The sequence below is a fragment of the Salvelinus sp. IW2-2015 genome, linkage group LG17 (assembly GCF_002910315.2).
Source record: "Salvelinus sp. IW2-2015 linkage group LG17, ASM291031v2, whole genome shotgun sequence".
In the NCBI taxonomy this organism is placed as follows: Eukaryota; Metazoa; Chordata; class Actinopteri; order Salmoniformes; family Salmonidae; genus Salvelinus; species Salvelinus sp. IW2-2015.
In genome coordinates, this window is record NC_036857.1 from 15,981,684 (window position 1) to 16,000,754 (window position 19,071).

Here is a 19,071-nt window from a genome sequence, read left to right on the forward strand (position 1 = left end):
TATTTTATTAATCCCTGTTCATTCTCTTTATTTTTGTTTTTCATAACACAAAATGAAAAGGAAATGATTACTTTATGTACTTTAGAATCTATCACACAATATCAGTGTGTATGTTTTATGTATTTCTACTCGACTATGCTTTACTGCTGTCAACTGTGATCAATAGTGACAACTTTCACAGGGGCACAGATAGATATCAGAACAATATCCATTGAATACATCTTTACTTTTACATTTTACTTACGCTTCTACACTACATCGTTTTAAGAACATTTTCGTTTTTTGAATGTTGCAAATAGGATGTCCAGCTTTGTTTAGCACTTATTAAAGCCGTCTGAATGTTTATATTTCAGCAACCATGAGAAATAATTCCTTATATCACAGTGTATGTTCGTAGGGAGTGATGTGGTTACAATATAAGTTGGACAACTGAGGTATCTGTAAGGTGTATTAATTATGGCTGCAGGGGCAGTATTGAGTAGCTTGGATGAAAGGTGCACAGAGGTGCCCAGAGTAAACGGCCTGCTCCTCAGTCATAGTTGCTAATATTTGCATAATATTATTACTATTGGATAGAAAACACTCTGAAGTTTCTAAAACTGTTTGAATTATGTCTGTGAGTGTAACAGAACTCATATGGCAGGAAGTTCCACTTCCTGTTTGGATTTTTTCTGGGGTGGCAGATTTTCAACCAAGCTCTCATTGAAATTACAGCGAGATATTGATGAGTTTTCACTTCCTACGGCTTCCAAAAGAACTTTGTCTGATGACTCTAATGTGAAGGGGGGCCGAAGGAGACAGGAATTAGTCACCACTGCCACGAGCTGACCATGCTTTGACCACRCGCGTTCACGTGATAGGCAGCTCCGTTCCATCGCTCAACTGAAGTCAATCTAATTCTCCGGTTGGAACTTATTCAAGATGTATGTTAACAACATTCTAAAGATTRATTCRGTACRTCGTTTGACATGTTTCTACTGACTGTTATGGAACTTTTGGACATTTCGTCACGTTATAGTGGACGCGCTTTGTGACTTTGGAATTGTTTACCAAACGCGCTAACCAAAGTAGCTAATTGGACATAAATAACGGACATTATCGAACAAATCAAGCATTTATTGTGGACCTGGGATTCCTAGTACTGCATTCTGATGAAGTTCATCAAAGGTAAGGAAACATTTATCATGTATTTTCTGGTTTCTGTTGACTCCAACATGGCGGCTAATTTGGCTATTGTTCTGAGCGCCGTCTCAGATTATTGCATGGTTTGCTTTTTCCGTATTTTTTAAATTTTTATCTGACACAGCGGTTGCATTAAGGAGAGGTATATCTATAATTACATGTGTATAACTTGTATTATCATCTACATTTATGTGTCACGTTCCTGACCTGTTTTCCCTTGTTTTTGTATTTATTTAGTATGGTCAGGGCGTGAGTTGGGTGGGTTGTCGATGTGTGATTTTTATGTTGGGATTTTGTGTGTTCGGCCTGGTATGATTCTCAATCAGAGGCAGCTGTCAATCGTTGTCCCTGATTGAGAATCATACTTAGGCAGCCGGGGTTTCACATGTGTTTTGTGGGTGTTTGTTCTTGTGTCAGTGTTTCGCCACACGGGACTGTAACGGTAGTTATTTTGTTATTTTGTATCGCATATTGTTTTGTTATATATTAAATCACTATGGAAACTAACCACTCTGCGTATTGGTCCGATCCTTCTCGCCTCTCCTCGTCCGAGGAGGAGGAAGAAAATGACTATCGTTACAGAAACACCCACCACCAAAGGACCAAGTGGAGTGGAAAAGGGCAGCGACAGCAGCAGCAGAAACAGACACAGGACTCCTGGACTTGGGAGGAGATCCTGGACGGCAAGGGACCCTGGGCTCAGCCAGGGGAATATCGCCGTCCCAAGGCGGAGTTGGAGGCAGCGAAGGCAGAGAGGCGCTGGTATGAGGAGGCAGCGCGGCGACGCGGTTGGGAGCCCGAGAGTCAGACCCAAAAATGTATTGGGGGGGGCACACGCGGAGTGTGGCAAAGCCGGGTAGGAGACCTGAGCCAACTCCCCATGCTTACCGTGGAGTGAGAGGGCGTCGTACTGGTCAGACACCGTGTTATGCGGTGGAGCGCACTGGTGTTCCCATACGCAATAGCTTGCCCAGTGCGGCTATTCACCTCGAGCAAACATACCACAACCCCACGTAAGGTTGGGCATGAGCCGGGGTGTCATGAAGCCGGCCCAACGCATCTGGTCTCCAGTGCGTCTCCTCGGGCCGCTGCGTACTATGGACAGCCTTAATGGTGCCCCGGTTGCACGAAAGCATATGCCAGTGCGAGAGCTATTCCCTCGCCGACTGGCAGGGCTACGGGACAATAACACAACCATGGTCTAGGTCCTCGGGCAAGCTCGAGTGCTCACCACGAGGCAAGCGTTACTTCAGGTCCGGTATAGCTCCGGTGCCACCTCACGTACAGTCTCCGATGAGCCCCCCCCGACCAGGCTGTTCTCTCCGTCTTTCCTTTCCAGTTGCTCCCAACCGTTCAGCGCTGTCAAGCAGGGCCTTCTCCTCTCCAGGGCAGCCAGAGTCTGAGCTTGCCTGGCCTGCCCGAGCGCAGTAGTCTTCGAGCTGCCTGCCTGAACCCAGCGCTGATCTGACTGCCGACTCGCCGGCGTCTGTCGACGTCGGGCTCCCCGTCTGTTCCCGAGCCGTCAGAGCTGCCCGTCTGTCCCCGAGCCCGAGCCGTCCCAGGACACAGGATGCCGTCCGCCAGAAGAGCCAGAGCGCCAGACAGAGCAGCCTGCCGGCCCAGCCTATGCCGGAGCCAGAAGACGTCAGCCAGACCGACTGCCAGCCAAAGCCGTCACCCGAGCACATGCCGCAGAGCCCGTCAGCCCAACCACCAGCCAATGACCAGCCAGAGCCGTCGAGCATACCAGCCAAGGTCAGACCATGACCAGCCAGAGCCGTCAGCACAGCCATGAGCAGCCAGAGCCTCAAGCCAGCCAGGAGCTGCAGAGCCAGCCAGCCAGGAGCTGCCAGAGCCAGCCAGCCAGGAGCGAATAAGCCGCCAGCCAGCCTGGCCAGCCAGAGCCGTAGCCAGCCATGACAGCCAACCGTCAGCCAGCCATGACCAGCCGAGCCGTGCAGCAGCCAGCCAATGGAGCGCAAAAGAGCCAGCAGCAGTTGGATGGGTTGTTCGATGTATTTTTATGTTGGGATTTTGTGTGTTCGCCTGGTATGATTCATCAATCAGAGGCAGCTGTCATATCGTTGTCCCTGATTGAGAATCATACTTAGCAGCCGGGGTTTACATGTGTTTGTGGATGTTTGTTCTTTGTGTCAGTGTTTCGCCACACGGGACTGTCACGGTAGTTATTTTGTTATTTTGTATCGCATATTGTTTTGTTATATTAAATCACTATGGAAACTAACCACTCTGCGCTATTGGTCCGATCCTTTCTCGCCTCTCCTCGTCCGAGGAGGAGGAAGAAAATGGACTATCGTTACATTATGATGTGTTATTTCTGTTGGAAACGATTGTGGCTAATGCAAATCACTTGATTGTTTTTGGACTAGTGAATGTAACGCGCTCAATGTAAACTCAGATTTTTTTATAAAATTATAACTTATCAAACAAACATGCATGGTATGTGTAACATGAAGTCCTATGAGTGTCATCTGATGAAGATCATCAAAGGTTAGTGATTAATTTTATCTCTTTCTGCTTTTTGTGACTGGTATATTTCGCTGGAAAAATGGCTGTGCTTATTGTGGTTTGGTGGTGACCTAACATAATCGTTTGTAGTGCTTTCGCTGAAAAGCATATTTGAAATCGGACACTTTGGTGGGATTACCTTTAAAATTATATAAGACACATCTATGTTTGAGGAATTTTAATTATGAGATTTCTGTTGTTTGAATTTGGCGCCCTGCACTTTCACTGGCTGTTGTCATATCGATCTCGTTAGCGGGATGCAGCCATAAGAAGTTACATTTTTTTCTGATGTGAGCCACAATTGATACCAATGCTGTAATGCTGTTTTGCACTAGTCTGCCAAGCTACTACTGTCAACCCAAAACATCCTAGGTAAGTGTAAAATCATGAACATTTATATTTTAACAAACTTCCTCTTTAAACTCCAAGAGAACACTGTGTAACAGACCTACCAGAGCACTGTGTGACAGTATATGACCAGGTGGTTGATTACGCTTCACCATGAAAACAACACAAACAGGATGACTGCCAAGGGTATGATAAAATACTTTTTTAATACCTTCATCTGCGTTCTCCATATAACAAAACTCACGTTGGTTTAATACTGGTCAGTGATTCAAACTTTACAGTAGAAACCAATCACTTAGAAGAATGGTATTGGTATTTTTAATTATAAACATAATAATCCTAAATGGCCAATAGTTTTACCTTAAATTGTTTGGTACAAACTTGATAAATCATTGAACATTAAGCCAAAATGTAGATTATTTAAACCATTTGTTTGTGTCTCTGTCTCTCTGTTCTATCTCTGTTCTTCGTACTCAGTGTCTGTCTCAAGGCTGACTGTCCCAGAGCTGCTGTCGGAGCAGGGTGAGGTGGTTGTGTCGTAGCGTGCGCAGCTCTGTGAGTCTCCCCAGCAGGCGAGCGAAACGCTGGGCTCCCTGAGGGCCCTGGGCTCCATACCGGGCTCCGCACACCCTGGACAGAAGCTCCATGGTCAGCTCCTGTAAGCTCTCCACACACGCCACCGCCCGCAGCAACGCTTCGTCTGCTAACAGAGCCAGATGACAGAACGACATAGAGTTGGTCGTCACTATCTGGCCAAGCTAGAGGAGATATTCAGACACTCTTGGAGGAAAATGATAAGTCAATAAAAAGTGTGTCTTTATCAACTAAATATCTTGTGTTATAGTATTTAAAATAAATTAACAAATACATTTAGCCTTTCATACAGTAATGTGTCAGGCATAGAGAGCCAGTCACCTGAGCATAGCAGTGCTGTAGCAGTGAGCAGGGCATATTCAGCCTCCGTCACCCCCAATGCAGCCATGCTGTGGAAGAAGTTGAGCACCGGTCCTAGCAAGTCCTCATTGACTCCTGCACATAGACACACTACCTGACTCAACATGGAAGGAAACAGGACAAATCCCAATTTCCCTTATTTTTCACTGTAGCTTGCTTCATTTTAATATCTTTAAAGGGATAGTTCACTATTTTGAAGTTTTAGCATATTTTCGACCCACCTGGGGTGTTGAGGTTTCATCCAAACAGTTTTTACGTTTTTTGCCTGTTATTTATCAAAGTCCAGGTTCTCGGACTAGGATTTTTAAAGCCTGTAACAATACTCGTGGAAAATAAGATAAAATGTCAAATAAACTCAAATCGATCTTATCCCTTTAACTTGAACCTCTCTTCAAATAGTACTGTAAATAAAGCTCGTAAGATGGGATACTATGGTGGTGAGTATACTGTATTTAGATAGGACAGTGTGCCTTACCTGAGTTTACAGGGCCGGTCCCACTATGAATGTTTTCCTTGGACTCTAAGGTTTTCAGCCAATGATGAGTTGAGATGTTGAAAGGTTGTAGTGCTTGTAAAATAAAATAAAACAATGAGCTCTCTGGCATAATCGGCCCGGTTCCATTTCCATCCCTAGCTCCTACCTCTTCAGTACACAGTAAATCAAGGAGAGTTGGAATCATAGTGTTCACTGGAGTTATCTTAACCCTCAACAGAGTGATTTGCTCCCTGGAGTGATAACTGGTGTTCATTTGGATGTGTACTTTTAACTTCCTTAAGAGTAACCAGAGAGAGGGATTGATATCTATGGAGGATCCACAGCCCCCTTACATTGCTTTGGAGTACAGTGCAAGAAGTGCTATATTCACTGTGTTAAAGTTTTCTACCACATTTTCAGAGTTGATTCAGCAGTGTTCATTTCCATTAACTCTCACAGCGGGGGGGGGCTTCATTATATTTCCCAGCATGCTCTGTTGCGGGTTGATTTTTAGAATTATTTGTTTCAATATCTGTGTTTTCGCATGTACTTTGATTGTTATTGATCTTATGCTACACAAAGATAAATAACTTACATTTTTCTAAACTAATCTAATCCGTAAGAGGTTACTGAGATGGTTGTTCCAGTTTAGGTGATCTAGGTGTTCTCAATATACTCAGTCTTTACTCTGACAATCATTTTGAATGCAGGTTGCGGGTGATGAAAAGATCAAATTGTTGGATAGCCTCGCTAGAGATCACTAGACATCACTTAGCAAGCCAGCATAACGTAATCATTTACTCAAAAGGCACACTGGGAAATATGCAAATAAGACTTTACACCCTACAGTAAAAGGTAGTGAACTGCTAGAGTAATGTACTCTGATGGAGTTGATTGTTAATTTAAAACACATAAAAGTGTGAAATGGCATGTAGTTACATTTAATCAACTCTGAGAGTTTAATGTGATTGGATATGTACTCTATTTAGTGGATATGTACAAAAAAAATCTAATCTACCCCATGACCAGGTTGGTTTTAACAAAAAATGTGGGTGGAACCATTAACCCCCAAATGGTGTTGAATGTGACTCCATGGGAGTTAAATGAACTCTTGTAATTGTACTGTGTAGCATGCTGAAATGGAGCCAGGACAAATGAGTCAGGCACCCACAAGCCTCATGGTGGTGTGGTGGTGTCAATACCTGGGCTAGAGGCTGCTGGGTTCTGGGTGAACTGCTGAGCTGATAACAGAAACATGACTTCCACAGATGAACTAGAGAGGAGGGTGTTCTGGTCCAAGCAGTCCAGGAGCTCAAAGCCTACATGGACACCAGACACTAGATTAGTTTACACTACAGGAGGTATCAGACACAGAGTGGCCTCAGAGAGAGAAACAGGGCTGTTTTTAACTAGGCCAGTCAGTTATGAACAAATTCTTATTTACAATGATGGCCTACCTCGGCCAAACCCTAACCCAGACAACGCTGGGCAAATTGTGCACCGCCCTATGGGACTCCCAATCACTGCCAGTTGTGACACAGCCTGGAATCGAACCAGGGTCTGTAGTGATGCCTCTAGCACTGAGCTGCAGTGCCTTAGACCGTGCGCCACTCGGGAGCCCGTTTGATTTTGGTTTTGATATGAAAACATATGGTAGGTGAAAGCAACATGGTGTAAGCTTAGCAGGTATTTGCTTCCATATCACTGCAGAAACAAGAAAGGAGAGAACGCTTATGTATGAGGTGTGGCCCAACTCACCAGGTACACTCTTGGCGAACTGCAGCAGCCTCTGAGAGGGAGGGCATGCCATGTCTGTTAGTCTGTCTCCACCAACCTCTGTACAAGTCCACTCAAACACCTGCAGAAAAAAACTGCCTGAATAAGCTCTCAATGAGATTAGTAGAAAAATGACAACATATCTTTAAAATCTCAATCCATAAGAATTACTATTCTTATCAGCGACCCACCCTATAGTGTGTAGTGTCCTGCGCACTGTACTGCCGATGAGCCTCCACCATCCTGTCCAGCACATGCTTCTGTTCTACTGACAAATTTGCAGACACTACCTGTTACAGGAAAAAATTAATTACGAACAGATCATTTGATGGCTGAGTGAAATTACCCCACTGGTCACAGACGTCAGTTCAACATCTAGTTTTGATTTACATTTGGATGAGTTGAAAAAAAAATATGTCACCATGTCATTGGATTTAGGAAATTCCCTTACGTTGAGGACTTTTTGCAAATCCAATCTGGGGCGTATACATTATGCCGAGTCTGTTGCAAAACGTTTCTTAATAACCTTTCAGTGATACCCATCCCGGATCCAGGAGCATCCTCATCAAAAAAGCTGACTAGCATAGCCTAGCCTAACGGGACAGGGTTTTAAACAGAAGCAAAAGGAACGAAACGGGGAGGGACCTACCTGAATTTGTCTAATATAAACTCTTGTTTTGCTCTATTGGCTTCCGTTGTGTTCTTAAACGGTAAACTGTTTCCGTAATAAAAATGCCCCAGTTTTCCACGCTGATTTATCGTCATCACATTGAATGTTTTGGTTGAAATTAAGTGGAAACAACGTTGATTCAACCATTGTTTGTCCAGTGGGACCATTCTGACACAGACTTGGAATATAAGCAGGGTCGTATTACAGGGCACCCCAATAAGAAATCAGTCAAAAGTGTTACAGGCTACTGGTCCAGCCTACTATTAAGAGGCCATTCCAAAGACCTATGCAATGTTTAATTTTTTWAAATCTTACTTAAACAGGAAATCTAAGAAAGTGATCTGGGAGAGGGCCACCTATGAACAAAAGTAAGGAACAGATCTGTGGTTCTCCATTGATACAATCCATCTGACAAGATGATCATCCAAGGGTCTGTAACTATCTAGACCCTTGGATATTTGATCTTGGGGTATCTTGCAAAAAGCGTCAAGCTACAATGTCCTTGCCATTCAGAATATCCAAGAAAGTTAACACAATAGCGAAAGGTCAGAAAACTAGATGAGAAGGTTTGAATGTAGGAGGAAAGGAGAAAGTGATGTACCTGTCCTGGTAGCTTGCTGGTGGAGCTGACTCTCCTGCTCCCCATGTTCTCCTCCTCCTCAGGCCCTCCTCCTCTGTGTTTGGTCCCCTTCCTCAGCCTCTTGGACTGGCACTGCACCTCCGTCAGCAGACCTGGCAACACAATTGCCTCTGTCAGACTCACATAGGCAAATATATTTTATTTACTTATTGTTTATTTACACAAGGATATTGAGATCATACACATTTTTCCAAGGGATCCCTGTACAAGGTATTTTGGTTGTCTTAGCAATTAAATTAAGTCCGCCTGGCTATAAATTGGAGATATGAAGATTCAAGATTCAAGATCTTATTGTTAGCTTACTCTGCCTCTCTTCAAATTATTGACATTGCTTTCAGCTAAATACAGTTTCAAATATCCCTACAGCCTTTTTGATATGGTATGTTCCCCTCACATTCAGCCAGCATGCCCACAGCACGACATTTCTGCAGGCGGCAGTCCTGGCACTTTCTCCGCATGTACATGTCCATCTCACAGCCTCCGCCACTTTTACACCGGTACACTGCTTTCTTCGTCACACTCCTTCGGAAGAAACCTGAAACATAGGAGTATAACCACCTCTTGTTGGGGTCCATTTCAATTAAAGTTAATCCAGATAAAGACGTTTTTTAAATTTAAATTCAAACCCCATATTCAGACAGATACCGGAAGTGACGGGCTCTGTGATAAACTTTCAGGTTGACCCCCCAAATGTTGTTGTAAACTTTGACGAAAACACTGCCTCCCCTACCTTTGCAGCCTTCACAGGTGAGGGCGTTGTAGTGGTAGCCAGAGGCTTTGTCCCCACACACCACACACAGCTCATCCTGGCCCCTCACCCTTCCTCCCGGACCCAGCCTGGTCCTCTTGACCAGGGACAAACCTCCCCCACCTCGCCCCTTCCCCAGGCTTCCACACTGGGGCTCTGGGCTGGGCTCGCAGGGAGTGTCCAGGCAGTGGGGGCTGTAGGGGTGGGTGGAAAGTGGGTGGAAGGGCTGGGAGGACGGCGGTCCGTAGACAGAGAACTGCACATTGATGGGGCTGTACTGCTGCTGGCTGAAGGCTAGGCCCTGTAGGTCTGGCTCCTGGAAAGGGTAGCCCAAAGGGTCCCCCAGCACATCTGTGTGATGAGGAAACACAAAATAAATGGATTTGGTGCTTTGATCCTGAACCCACCGGTTAAGTTTAAGTGCCCCACAGGGACCTGGGAACGTCTAGTGGCTAGCAAAGAGGGTCCACCAGAGCCATTATCCCAGTCACACTGGTTTCAAGTCAAAGTGCATCACAAGAATGTGATCCTTGTCCACCATCTTACGGGATTCATGCATGACTTAATGTATTTTATTGGTCCTATGGGACGTAATAAAAAAAACGTCAGAGTGAGACCTTGTGAACCAGTTTGGACTGTGGAAACAGGATGCAGCTGAGAGGTTACAGGGGCATTTTACCATTTACATATTTTTATAGAGTTTTATTCAGTATTTTATTGCTGCGTAGATTGGTGTCTGATGATGTCTTATGAGCGTAGCGGGGGGGCCGGTGGAGCTGTGAAGCATTTAGCAAATTCAAGTCCCGTCTCCACAGAGGGAACATGTGTCACCACTGGTCACAGATCAGCCCTAAATCAGTCACTCTGATCAGAAGGATCCACTTCCATAAGCTGAGTCTCTTAGCGTTTTATTAGTTCAGATAACAACTGAAATAATGAGAGGTTATTTCTTTTAAGCACAAAAAAATGGAATGATTAATGCATCAAAATGCATCAATACTACTGGATGTATAAGTTACATTGTACTCAGGTGCACATCGAGTGTCTTCATACCATATCAGCCTGGATATTCATCCATAGCTATGAGCTCTTATAAGATGTCCTGACATGTACTGAACACCACAGTGACCTCTAGATTCCAACCTATGATCCTTCCTTTCTGAACAACAACACTCACCCTATCCTCAGCCACAACCCGCCTCACCCCTTCTCTTCTAGAACCTTGACTCTCTCTATTTTTCCTCCCCTCTATCCTTCTCTCTCTCTTTCTCTCCATCACCACTTTCCTCACTCATCCCGTCTTTCCTCTACGTCTCACAGATGTTTCCTGTCCTGGCGAGGATGGAGGCCAGTACTGAGTTCGTGCTTGCGTGACAACGCTGTGGTGAGCTCTGTTTGTAAACCGTTTCAGCACTATGTAAACACCCAGGCCTCCCTCCCTCTGTCCCACGCACACTAACGCTACCCCCCATTATGTAGCCATATCATATCCACCCCTCAGCCAGGAGAGGAGAGGACCACAATGTGAAGAAGCCACATAGTTAGGTCACAACACTCCACTGCAACCATTATAAATAGGCCCTAGTTCCAATGCAAATTCTTTGTTAGCTAACATCCTATGTACTGGAAATGTGGCAGGCTATCCTGTAAGTATTTTTCCATTCAGATTTATTTAATAAAAACAGTTGTTTCTAAATGTATAAGGTTACGCCCACACTTTATGTATTCTTGCAAGTCTCCCCCTCTAATCTACCGTCCTACGGCACTACAAATGATAACAGAAAAGCAACACACAAACTAAAGCAGAACAAAGGAAGCATAAACATATAATATAAATGAAATATAAATGTATAATCATGACATTTTGATTTGATTAGGTTATCACCATACAATTACAGAGTATGTATCAGGATACATTGTGTTTGGATCAGCACACCATCAAATCGGACTAGATTGCTTTAGTATAAWTCCAGATAAAAAGAGTCCCTCACCGTAGTACTGCAGAGGCTCGGTGATGCCATATCCATCAGAGGCAGAGAGGTAACCACCGGCAGACATGGTTATCTCCGACTCACTCCACTCTCTCATCTGGACAGCTGATCCACAGTCAGTCTCTGGGAACACCCGCTTAATCTATCAACACACATACGGGGAACCACACATCTGAGGAATCTGCAACTCTCCAAACATTTCTTTATATCAATGCTTGACGACAGGTCTCCTCAGTCTCCTAGCTGTGATATCATTGCCTATTTTAAGCTACCCTCTGAGATGCAAACCTAAAGGTTACTGTTGTCCACAGTGAAGGCGTGCAGCTGAAGTCTGTGGCAGTGCGATGGATCTCTGCTCCTTTGGGAGGCATCAGGGGGAGACGAGGGACAGAGAGGAGAGTGTGAGAAGAAGAGAGAGATTGGACTCATGTCCAAACAGCTGTCCTGGCTTGGAGTTCAGAGGAAAGAGAGAGGTCCTGTCGTATGGGGGCCTGTCCCTGGTGGGGAGCTTAGGTTTGGCATGGGTGGATGGATCCCACCCCACCACGGACCAGGAGTTCACAGAGTGGGATCAATGAGTTAGCTGGAGCTGGCAACTCACCGCAATCTTGTCTCTGTACCAACATAACTGGACATGACCAGTGGTCAATCTTTATAATATTTATTATATTTTCCATAAACATCTTGATACCTTTAATACTCTTCCCCATCTACACTATATACTATTAGTATGCTGTAGTTACTCTTCCTGGGTAAGTAGTGTGTGTGTGTGTGGGTGTGCATGCACGGCCATATGCATGCTTGTTGTACGAGTGTGCATGTGAACACAATAGTGTGTATGTGTTCATGTGAATGACTGAGTGTGTTGTGTATATGTCTGAGAGTAAATGTACTGGGATATGTGTGTACATGTGTATGTATGTGTGTTGTAAGAGTGTGTGTGAAAGCTCATCTTTGAGGCCCCCAGGGAGTGTTTACTCGGATTCTGTTTGCTCTGTTTGTATTGCAGTTAATATTTGACACTAGTCAGGTTTTGAATTTAGAGAACTCGCCCCCCCCCCCCCTCCAAAGTTGACTGGGTCATGTCGAGCTCTGACGAAAGAGAGAAGACCCTGGATTTGCCCTAACCTCTCCCTGATGGGGTTTGACATGTAGCATGATTCTAGCAAACTAATGGTGTCCTTCCCACCCTGACCCCATTCCTCAACTGTCTAATTACACTGGCCTGTTTGTGAACCAAGCCGACCAACGAGCAGCATTTCATTCAATTATCTACCCCACGTGCTGAGCGTCTGTGCTGAGCAAGCAGTGCAAAGGAGAAGGTACACCGTAGGTAGGATGCATTTACAGTATGCACACATGCATAACATTGAGTATTAACAGTGATAATAGTTATGGTGACTATTTAGTTATGTTTCACTAATTCATGATCGGGCATGCAGTCCTCTGTTCATCTCTAATGGGCGATTCCAAGCCAGGAAGGCCCAAAAATATTTAAAACCCTTTTAAAACCAATGCATGCCTCTTGTAAGACAGTATGATCCCTGAACCACAGATGATACAGACAACATCTTGGTGTCATTATCCTCTTTATAGTGTGCTCTAAAATATGGAGTATGTCTAGATTCTGAAATAAAATCACATTGATTTATTCATCATAAAAAATATGAATATGAATGTCTCAAAGCACCCTTTTCGATTTAGCCAATTTTTTTTTTTACATATTGTTTGGAACAACATAGCCTTCAAACACGTCACATTTCCAGAGTGGTACTCAGCTACCTTTGAAGCAAACAAAGCAACCTCAAATTAACATTGTGTCGTCTTTGGATCCAACTAATCTCACTCCATCTGATACCTAGGCACAACTGACTAGCTAAGGTACCCGATTGAAAGAAATTCCGAATACACTATGTCATTATTACATTTGTTTGAATTTCTTGTCATTGTACAATTACATTAACAAATCCCAGGAGAGGCTTCTGTTGTCACATTCCTCTGTCATGTGTACTGTTGCATTAGTCATGTCATCACAAAGCTTTCTATCCCTTATACTGTACTCTACCTCCAAGAGAGTGAGAGAGCATGATAATGGCGGGAACGCATACACTAGAGTGGGTGTGGCTGCGCATTCATTCATTTCCCTCATCACAATGAGTGATGGGGACAATTTCTTGGAGTGTATACATGTGGCCATGGATCTTCTAGTGTGGCCCAGTTGTCACTGTTGGACAAAGGCCTGAGCATGTACATCCCCAAGGGAAGCGTTCTGGAGGAGGAGGGGGAGGGTAAGGGTGGGATAAACACATTACCCTTGATTCACTCAACGTTTGGACTGAAGGCTGTAAGCACACAATAAATATCTCTCTTTCTCTAAACCTCTAGTATGTCTTCCCAGCTTGGCTCTTTATCACTGCACACTGTTTGCTGGTAGCCTGACTCAGATAGCACAGTGTTTACTGATTTAAACAGGAAACTGACGCTTAGATTAGAGTGGCCTTGCAGGGAGGGCCAGGGGATGGATTTGTGGTTAAAGTCCAGTGTTAAAATAGAGGGGGGGGGGATTTACATCACATGATTTGTAAATACTTGTAAATACCCTAAATGTTACTACAGTTAATGCGAATTGACTAGACCGTTGTTGTGAAATGTGAAAAGGAACATAAATGCTTGCTTAGTACATCACATTTTCACCACTTGAAGTTATCGCCCTAACTCGATCCAAACAGTTTATAATCTGTTTTAGAAATACATTCTAGGAACGCGAAGCGAGGCGGCCATCTCTGTCGGCACCGGAACTCTGAACATACTGAACATACTAACATAATATACACAATGAAAGTCTTTGATTTCAGCTTATCTGTTGTCGCTTTAGAACGCTTGAGCCATTTTCACTATAGGTACAACTGCAGTTTTCAGAAAATGTTTCTCTCTCAAATGGATTCCACAGAATCAAGATTTCTACGTACTGTAGATGCAAGCCTACCAACTTCATTTTCCTTATCCATTACTTGTTTGTAACAGCAGGTCTTAAAAACGTTCACAAACGAGTTAGGATACTGTTGTCATGACTAAACGGACAAAACACAGGCTCGACATTGTGGCAAAAATATTTTAAAAAGTCCAAGTGTAACCACCAAACCTCTCTAACCTATCCAATGTCAGTTCCTTAATGCGTGCATCAATAATGTGTAATTTAAAAAAAAATTAAGACTTAGTTGGAGTAAATTACCCTTCCAAAGCACACTGTTAAAACTTCTTAAATCTCTCTGTAAGTCTGTAAGATAAGATGCACTATGGCACCTTGGCACTTCATCTATCAGGTAGCAGGTTACTCAGGAGAAGTAGGACAGCTAAGCCTCTTCACATCAACAAGACAACTTCACATTAACAATCAACAAGGAACATGATAGTAAAACTACGTTTTTCAAATACAAACGTAGTTTGTACACAGTCCAAATACACAGTCCAAATACACAGTCCATGTTCGCTGCTCTGGCACCCCAATGGTGGAACAAACTCCCTCACGACGCCAGGTCAGCGGAGTCAATCACCACCTTCCGGAGACACCTGAAACCCCACCTCTTTAAGGAATACCTAGGATAGGATAAAGTAATCCTCCTAACCCCCCCCTCCCCCTTAAAAGAGTTAGATGCACTATTGTAAAGTGGTTGTTCCACTGGATATCATAAGGTGAATGCACCAATTTGTAAGTCGCTCTGGATAAGAGCGTCTGCTAAATGACTTAAATGTAANGTTGTTCCACTGGATATCATAAGGTGAATGCACCAATTTGTAAGTCGCTCTGGATAAGAGCGTCTGCTAAATGACTTAAATGTAATAAATGTAATAGTAGAGTTTGAATAACGGATCATATTGAAATAAAATTATAAATATACTCTTCATCGAGTAAAATGTATTAAAAAGAGTGATATGAGCTCACCAGTGGTGGTCTTCTCCTCGTGTGTTGACTTCTGATAGCCTCCTGATTTTTCCTCCCCTTAAATTTGTAATGTTGACTGCAGTCCAGCCTCTGCCAAACACGCACTCGTACACACACACACAAACACACACGCACGCACACGCACACACAAAGTACAAGAACTTTCCCTCTCAGTCAAGAGACAGTCACTCACTCATGCACATTACCTTGCTTAAGACCCAATATCAGAAACATTGTATGAGGTGGATAAGGATATTAGATACCATGGATGTCTTTCAAGAAGACAAGGGGCACTCAAAGTAGATTTTGCACAGGTATCTATGCAATATGTTAATATAATGGTCCTTTGTAGCTCAGTTGGTAGAGCATGGCACTTGTAACGGCAGGGTAGTGGGTTTGATTCCCGGGACCATTCACACGTAAAATGTCGCTTTGGATAAAAGAGTCTGCTAAATGGCATAAGGTTATTATTAAACTGTGTAATGTATGCAATTATTTATAGAAAGGAGTAATGCCTGAAAAAATATATACGCACCTAGTACTATGCACTTCTACAAAGGTCACAGTAGGCAAACCTTACAATTTAGCTCAAGTGAAAGCATCACTTTCCTGAAAAAATGCACACCTTGCTTTGGCCTACTCCATGAGGTGAAATCTTAAACAGTAGTTGATACCTCCCTCAATGAATTGCATTATGTTAAACTAGAGAGCATAGAGGGATACATATGAAGTATGCGGAGCGGAGGGGAATGTGTGTGTGATGGTGTGGGCTCTGATCCTGCAGTGAGAGAGAGCAGGCTCATTAAGACATTCCCAGTATTGTGTGTTTATAAACAGCCTCTTGTTCGTCCCAGTGATGGATGATGGCCCACTATCACTGGCTCTTCCTGCTGCCCTCTGTAAGAAGCCCTGGGACTGCCTAGGAACACAACCTCTTTGCCACTGTTTCACAACCGACTACAACTACACGCACATACACACTCCTACTCCCTCACTGTCACTGCATGAGATCAGCCCCCCACACAGTTCATCTCCTTATAGAACCCATCGTGATAGTTTTGTCCTGACCTTTCCTCCCTCGCTGTGTGGGCCCTCAATGTCACTTATATGTGTGTACGTGTGTGAGGGAGAACGTGTATGTGTGCGTGTGTGAGAGGAGGGTTTCTCAGGGTCAGAATTCCATAACTAGTTTTTTTCAATAACAGGACAGTAATAACAATAACTGCACTAATAAAGAGAAACAACATGGCTGTGTCTTCCAGGAACATTAGAGTCAGTGACAGGTCTACCAGGGTCCCCCAGGGTCTACCAGAGTGTGGAGTGGAAAGGTCAGAGGTCAGCTTGACCTCCACATGACATGATGAATTAAGGTTGAGTGTACACGGGGTAAAGTCAAGGTTACAGTTGGGTAAAATGGTGAAGTACATGGTACTACTGAAATACAAGATACTATTAAAAGGGTGCTGCATTGCATCTAATTCTAGATGTTTGATTATGAATGTCTTAAAAATATACTTTATTTTAGTTTTTACAATCAACAGTAAAATCTACAACGTACATTTTTTCAGTTGTCATAAAAGGACAAGTAAAATCCACATATATATACATATATATATATATATACACTTGGGTCATTAGAAATGTCCTTGTTTTTGAAAGAAAATCCAATTTTTTGTCCATTAAAATAACATCAAATTGATCCGAAATACAGTGTAGACATTGTTAATGTTGTAAATGACTATTGTAGCTGGAAATAGCTGTTTTTTATGGAATATCTACATAAGTGTACAGAGGCCCATTATCAGCAACCATCACTCCTGTGTTCCAATGGCACGTTGTGTTAGCTAATCCAAGTTTATCATTTTAAAAGGCTAATTGATCATTAGAAAACCCTTTTGCAATTATGCTAGCACAGCTGAAAACTGTTGTTCTGATTAAAGAAGCAATACAACTGGCCTTCTTTAGACTAGTTGATTTATCTGGAGCATCAGCATTTGTGGGTTGGATTACAGGCTCAAATGGCCAGAAACAAATAACTTTCTTCTGAAACTCTTCGGTCTATTCTTGTTCTGAGAAATGAAGCCTATTCCATGCGAGAAATTGCAAGAAAATGATGATCTCGTACAAAGCTGGGCACTACTCCCTTCACAGAACAGCATAAACTGGCCCTAACCAGAATAGAAAGAGGAGTGGGAGGCCCCGGTGCACAACTGAGCAAGAGGACAAGCACATTAGAATGTCTAGTTTGAGAAACAGACGCATCACAAGTCCTCAACTGGCAGCTTCATTAAATATTACCCGCAAAACACCAGTCTCAACATCAATAGTGAAGAGGCAACTCCGGGATGCTGGCCTTCTACTGAGGAGTATTTCTGTCTGTAATAAAGCCCTTCATTCTGATTAGCTGGGCCAGGCTCCCAAGTGGATGGGCCCCTGCCCAGTCATTTGAAATCTATAGATTAGGGCCTAATGAATTCATTTCAGTTGACTGATATCCTTCTATGAATTGTATCTCAGTAAAATTGTTTAAATTGTTATATGTTGCGTTTATATTTTTGTTCAGTATATATACAGTACCAGTCAAAAGTTTGGACACACCTACTCATTCAAGGGTTTCTTTGTTTTTACTATTTTCTACATTGTAGAATAGTAGTGAAGACATCAAAACTATGAAATAACACATATGGAATCATATACTAACCAAAAAAGTGTTAAACAAATCAAAATAGATTTCATATTTAAGACTCTTCAATTTAGCCACCTGTTGGGGGTTACCCTGGGGGTCGGGTGTGGGGCTACACCAATACCATGATTACTGTATATATGTGATAACCTTTGTATGTTCTCAGGCTGAGAACTAAAGCACCTGCTGATAGTCACGCAGCCTCAAGGCCAAGATAGTAGAGTAGAGAAACCACAGTCTAGGCATGTTTTTCTCATCTTAGATACTTTGTATCTAATCCAATGCAACAATGTTAAGATATGATTGACAGTAGGTTGTATAAAGAGTGTTGTCTCCTGTTTCGCCACACAGATCTTTACTATAGACTACTGAGGTACTCTGTATGTGAATCTCTGTCTGCAATTGCATTTTATTACTGAAGAGTTTTATACCAAGGTTCCTGTGTCTGTGTCATCTATCTGGAAGACCGATTACTGAAGGAAGCGTACATCACCCCATGCAAAGGACCACCCAACATTTGGCGAGTTTACCCGGAGTGAGTAACCACCGCGTCTGGATGATCTTCATCCCACTGTGCAGCGCATCAAATTATAAGGTAAGCAGACACCTGTTAAACCAAAAGTCTGAAATTAGAAAAAGCACTATGTGGTTGTTGACTCATTCCAGTATGTATGTGGCACCTCACTCATGGGGTTGATAATTACAGGAACAGTCTATTCCTACATTTATTTACAAGCCCGTAATATGATGTATATGTGATAAATGACACAGAACCCCAGGTGTAATAGTTAGAAATTCCTGAGGGTCTAATGGAACCTTGTGTGAGGAATTTGGTTATGGATTAGGACGAACCAAGTCAGTACTGATGTACTGGGTGACAAGTGATTGAAAGTGTTATATGCACATGGTGTTCTTACCTGAGGGAAGACACTGGTTTTATGTATGGTGTTCTTACCTAAGGGAAGACACTGGTTTTATGTATGGTCACCTTACCTGAGGGAAGACACTGGATTTTTGTATGGTCACCTTACCTGAGGGAAGGCATTAGTTTTGTTTTGATATGTGTAAACTCAGCAAAAAAAGAAACGTCTTTTCACTGTCAACTGCGGGTTTTTTCAGCAAACTTAACATG

The 19,071-nt window shown here is 43.2% G+C and overlaps 1 protein-coding gene across 3 annotated transcripts; it reads right to left on the bottom strand.

Annotated features, from left to right (window-relative positions):
• Window positions 1-4,246: 4,246 nt before the first annotated feature.
• LOC111976979 (bile acid receptor) lies at window positions 4,247-15,356 on the bottom strand. Of its 3 annotated transcripts, XM_024006194.2 has the most exons (12): window positions 15,257-15,286; window positions 11,602-11,671; window positions 11,314-11,455; window positions 9,305-9,673; window positions 8,969-9,109; window positions 8,536-8,666; window positions 7,456-7,554; window positions 7,247-7,346; window positions 6,691-6,807; window positions 5,489-5,581; window positions 4,975-5,088; window positions 4,247-4,762 (listed from the first exon to the last, which is right to left on the bottom strand). In XM_024006194.2, the coding sequence occupies exons 3-12, from the start codon at window positions 11,408-11,410 to the stop codon at window positions 4,545-4,547; spliced, it is 1,479 nt and encodes a 492-aa protein (XP_023861962.1). In that variant the 5' UTR covers window positions 11,411-11,455; window positions 11,602-11,671; window positions 15,257-15,286; the 3' UTR covers window positions 4,247-4,544. The 3 variants fall into 3 exon arrangements, with proteins under 3 accessions (XP_023861962.1, XP_023861960.1, XP_023861963.1); XM_024006192.1 differs by lacking the exon at window positions 11,602-11,671 and having other exon boundaries at window positions 15,257-15,356; XM_024006195.2 differs by lacking the exon at window positions 11,602-11,671 and having other exon boundaries at window positions 4,456-4,759; window positions 15,257-15,335.
• Window positions 15,357-19,071: the final 3,715 nt, after the last annotated feature.

What these genes read in the sequence shown, in the direction of transcription:
- LOC111976979 (XM_024006192.1), bottom strand. Translation starts at nt 11,410, where the DNA reads ATGAGAGAGTGGAGTGAGTCGGAGATAACCATGTCTGCCGGTGGTTAC. An exon ending in CACCTGTGAAGGCTGCAAAG is followed by an intron (nt 9,110 to 9,304) that starts GTAGGGGAGGCA and finishes CCTATGTTTCAG; the next exon opens with GTTTCTTCCGAAGGAGTGTG. An exon ending in TGTGGGCATGCTGGCTGAAT is followed by an intron (nt 8,667 to 8,968) that starts GTGAGGGGAACA and finishes TTGTGTTGCCAG; the next exon opens with GTCTGCTGACGGAGGTGCAG.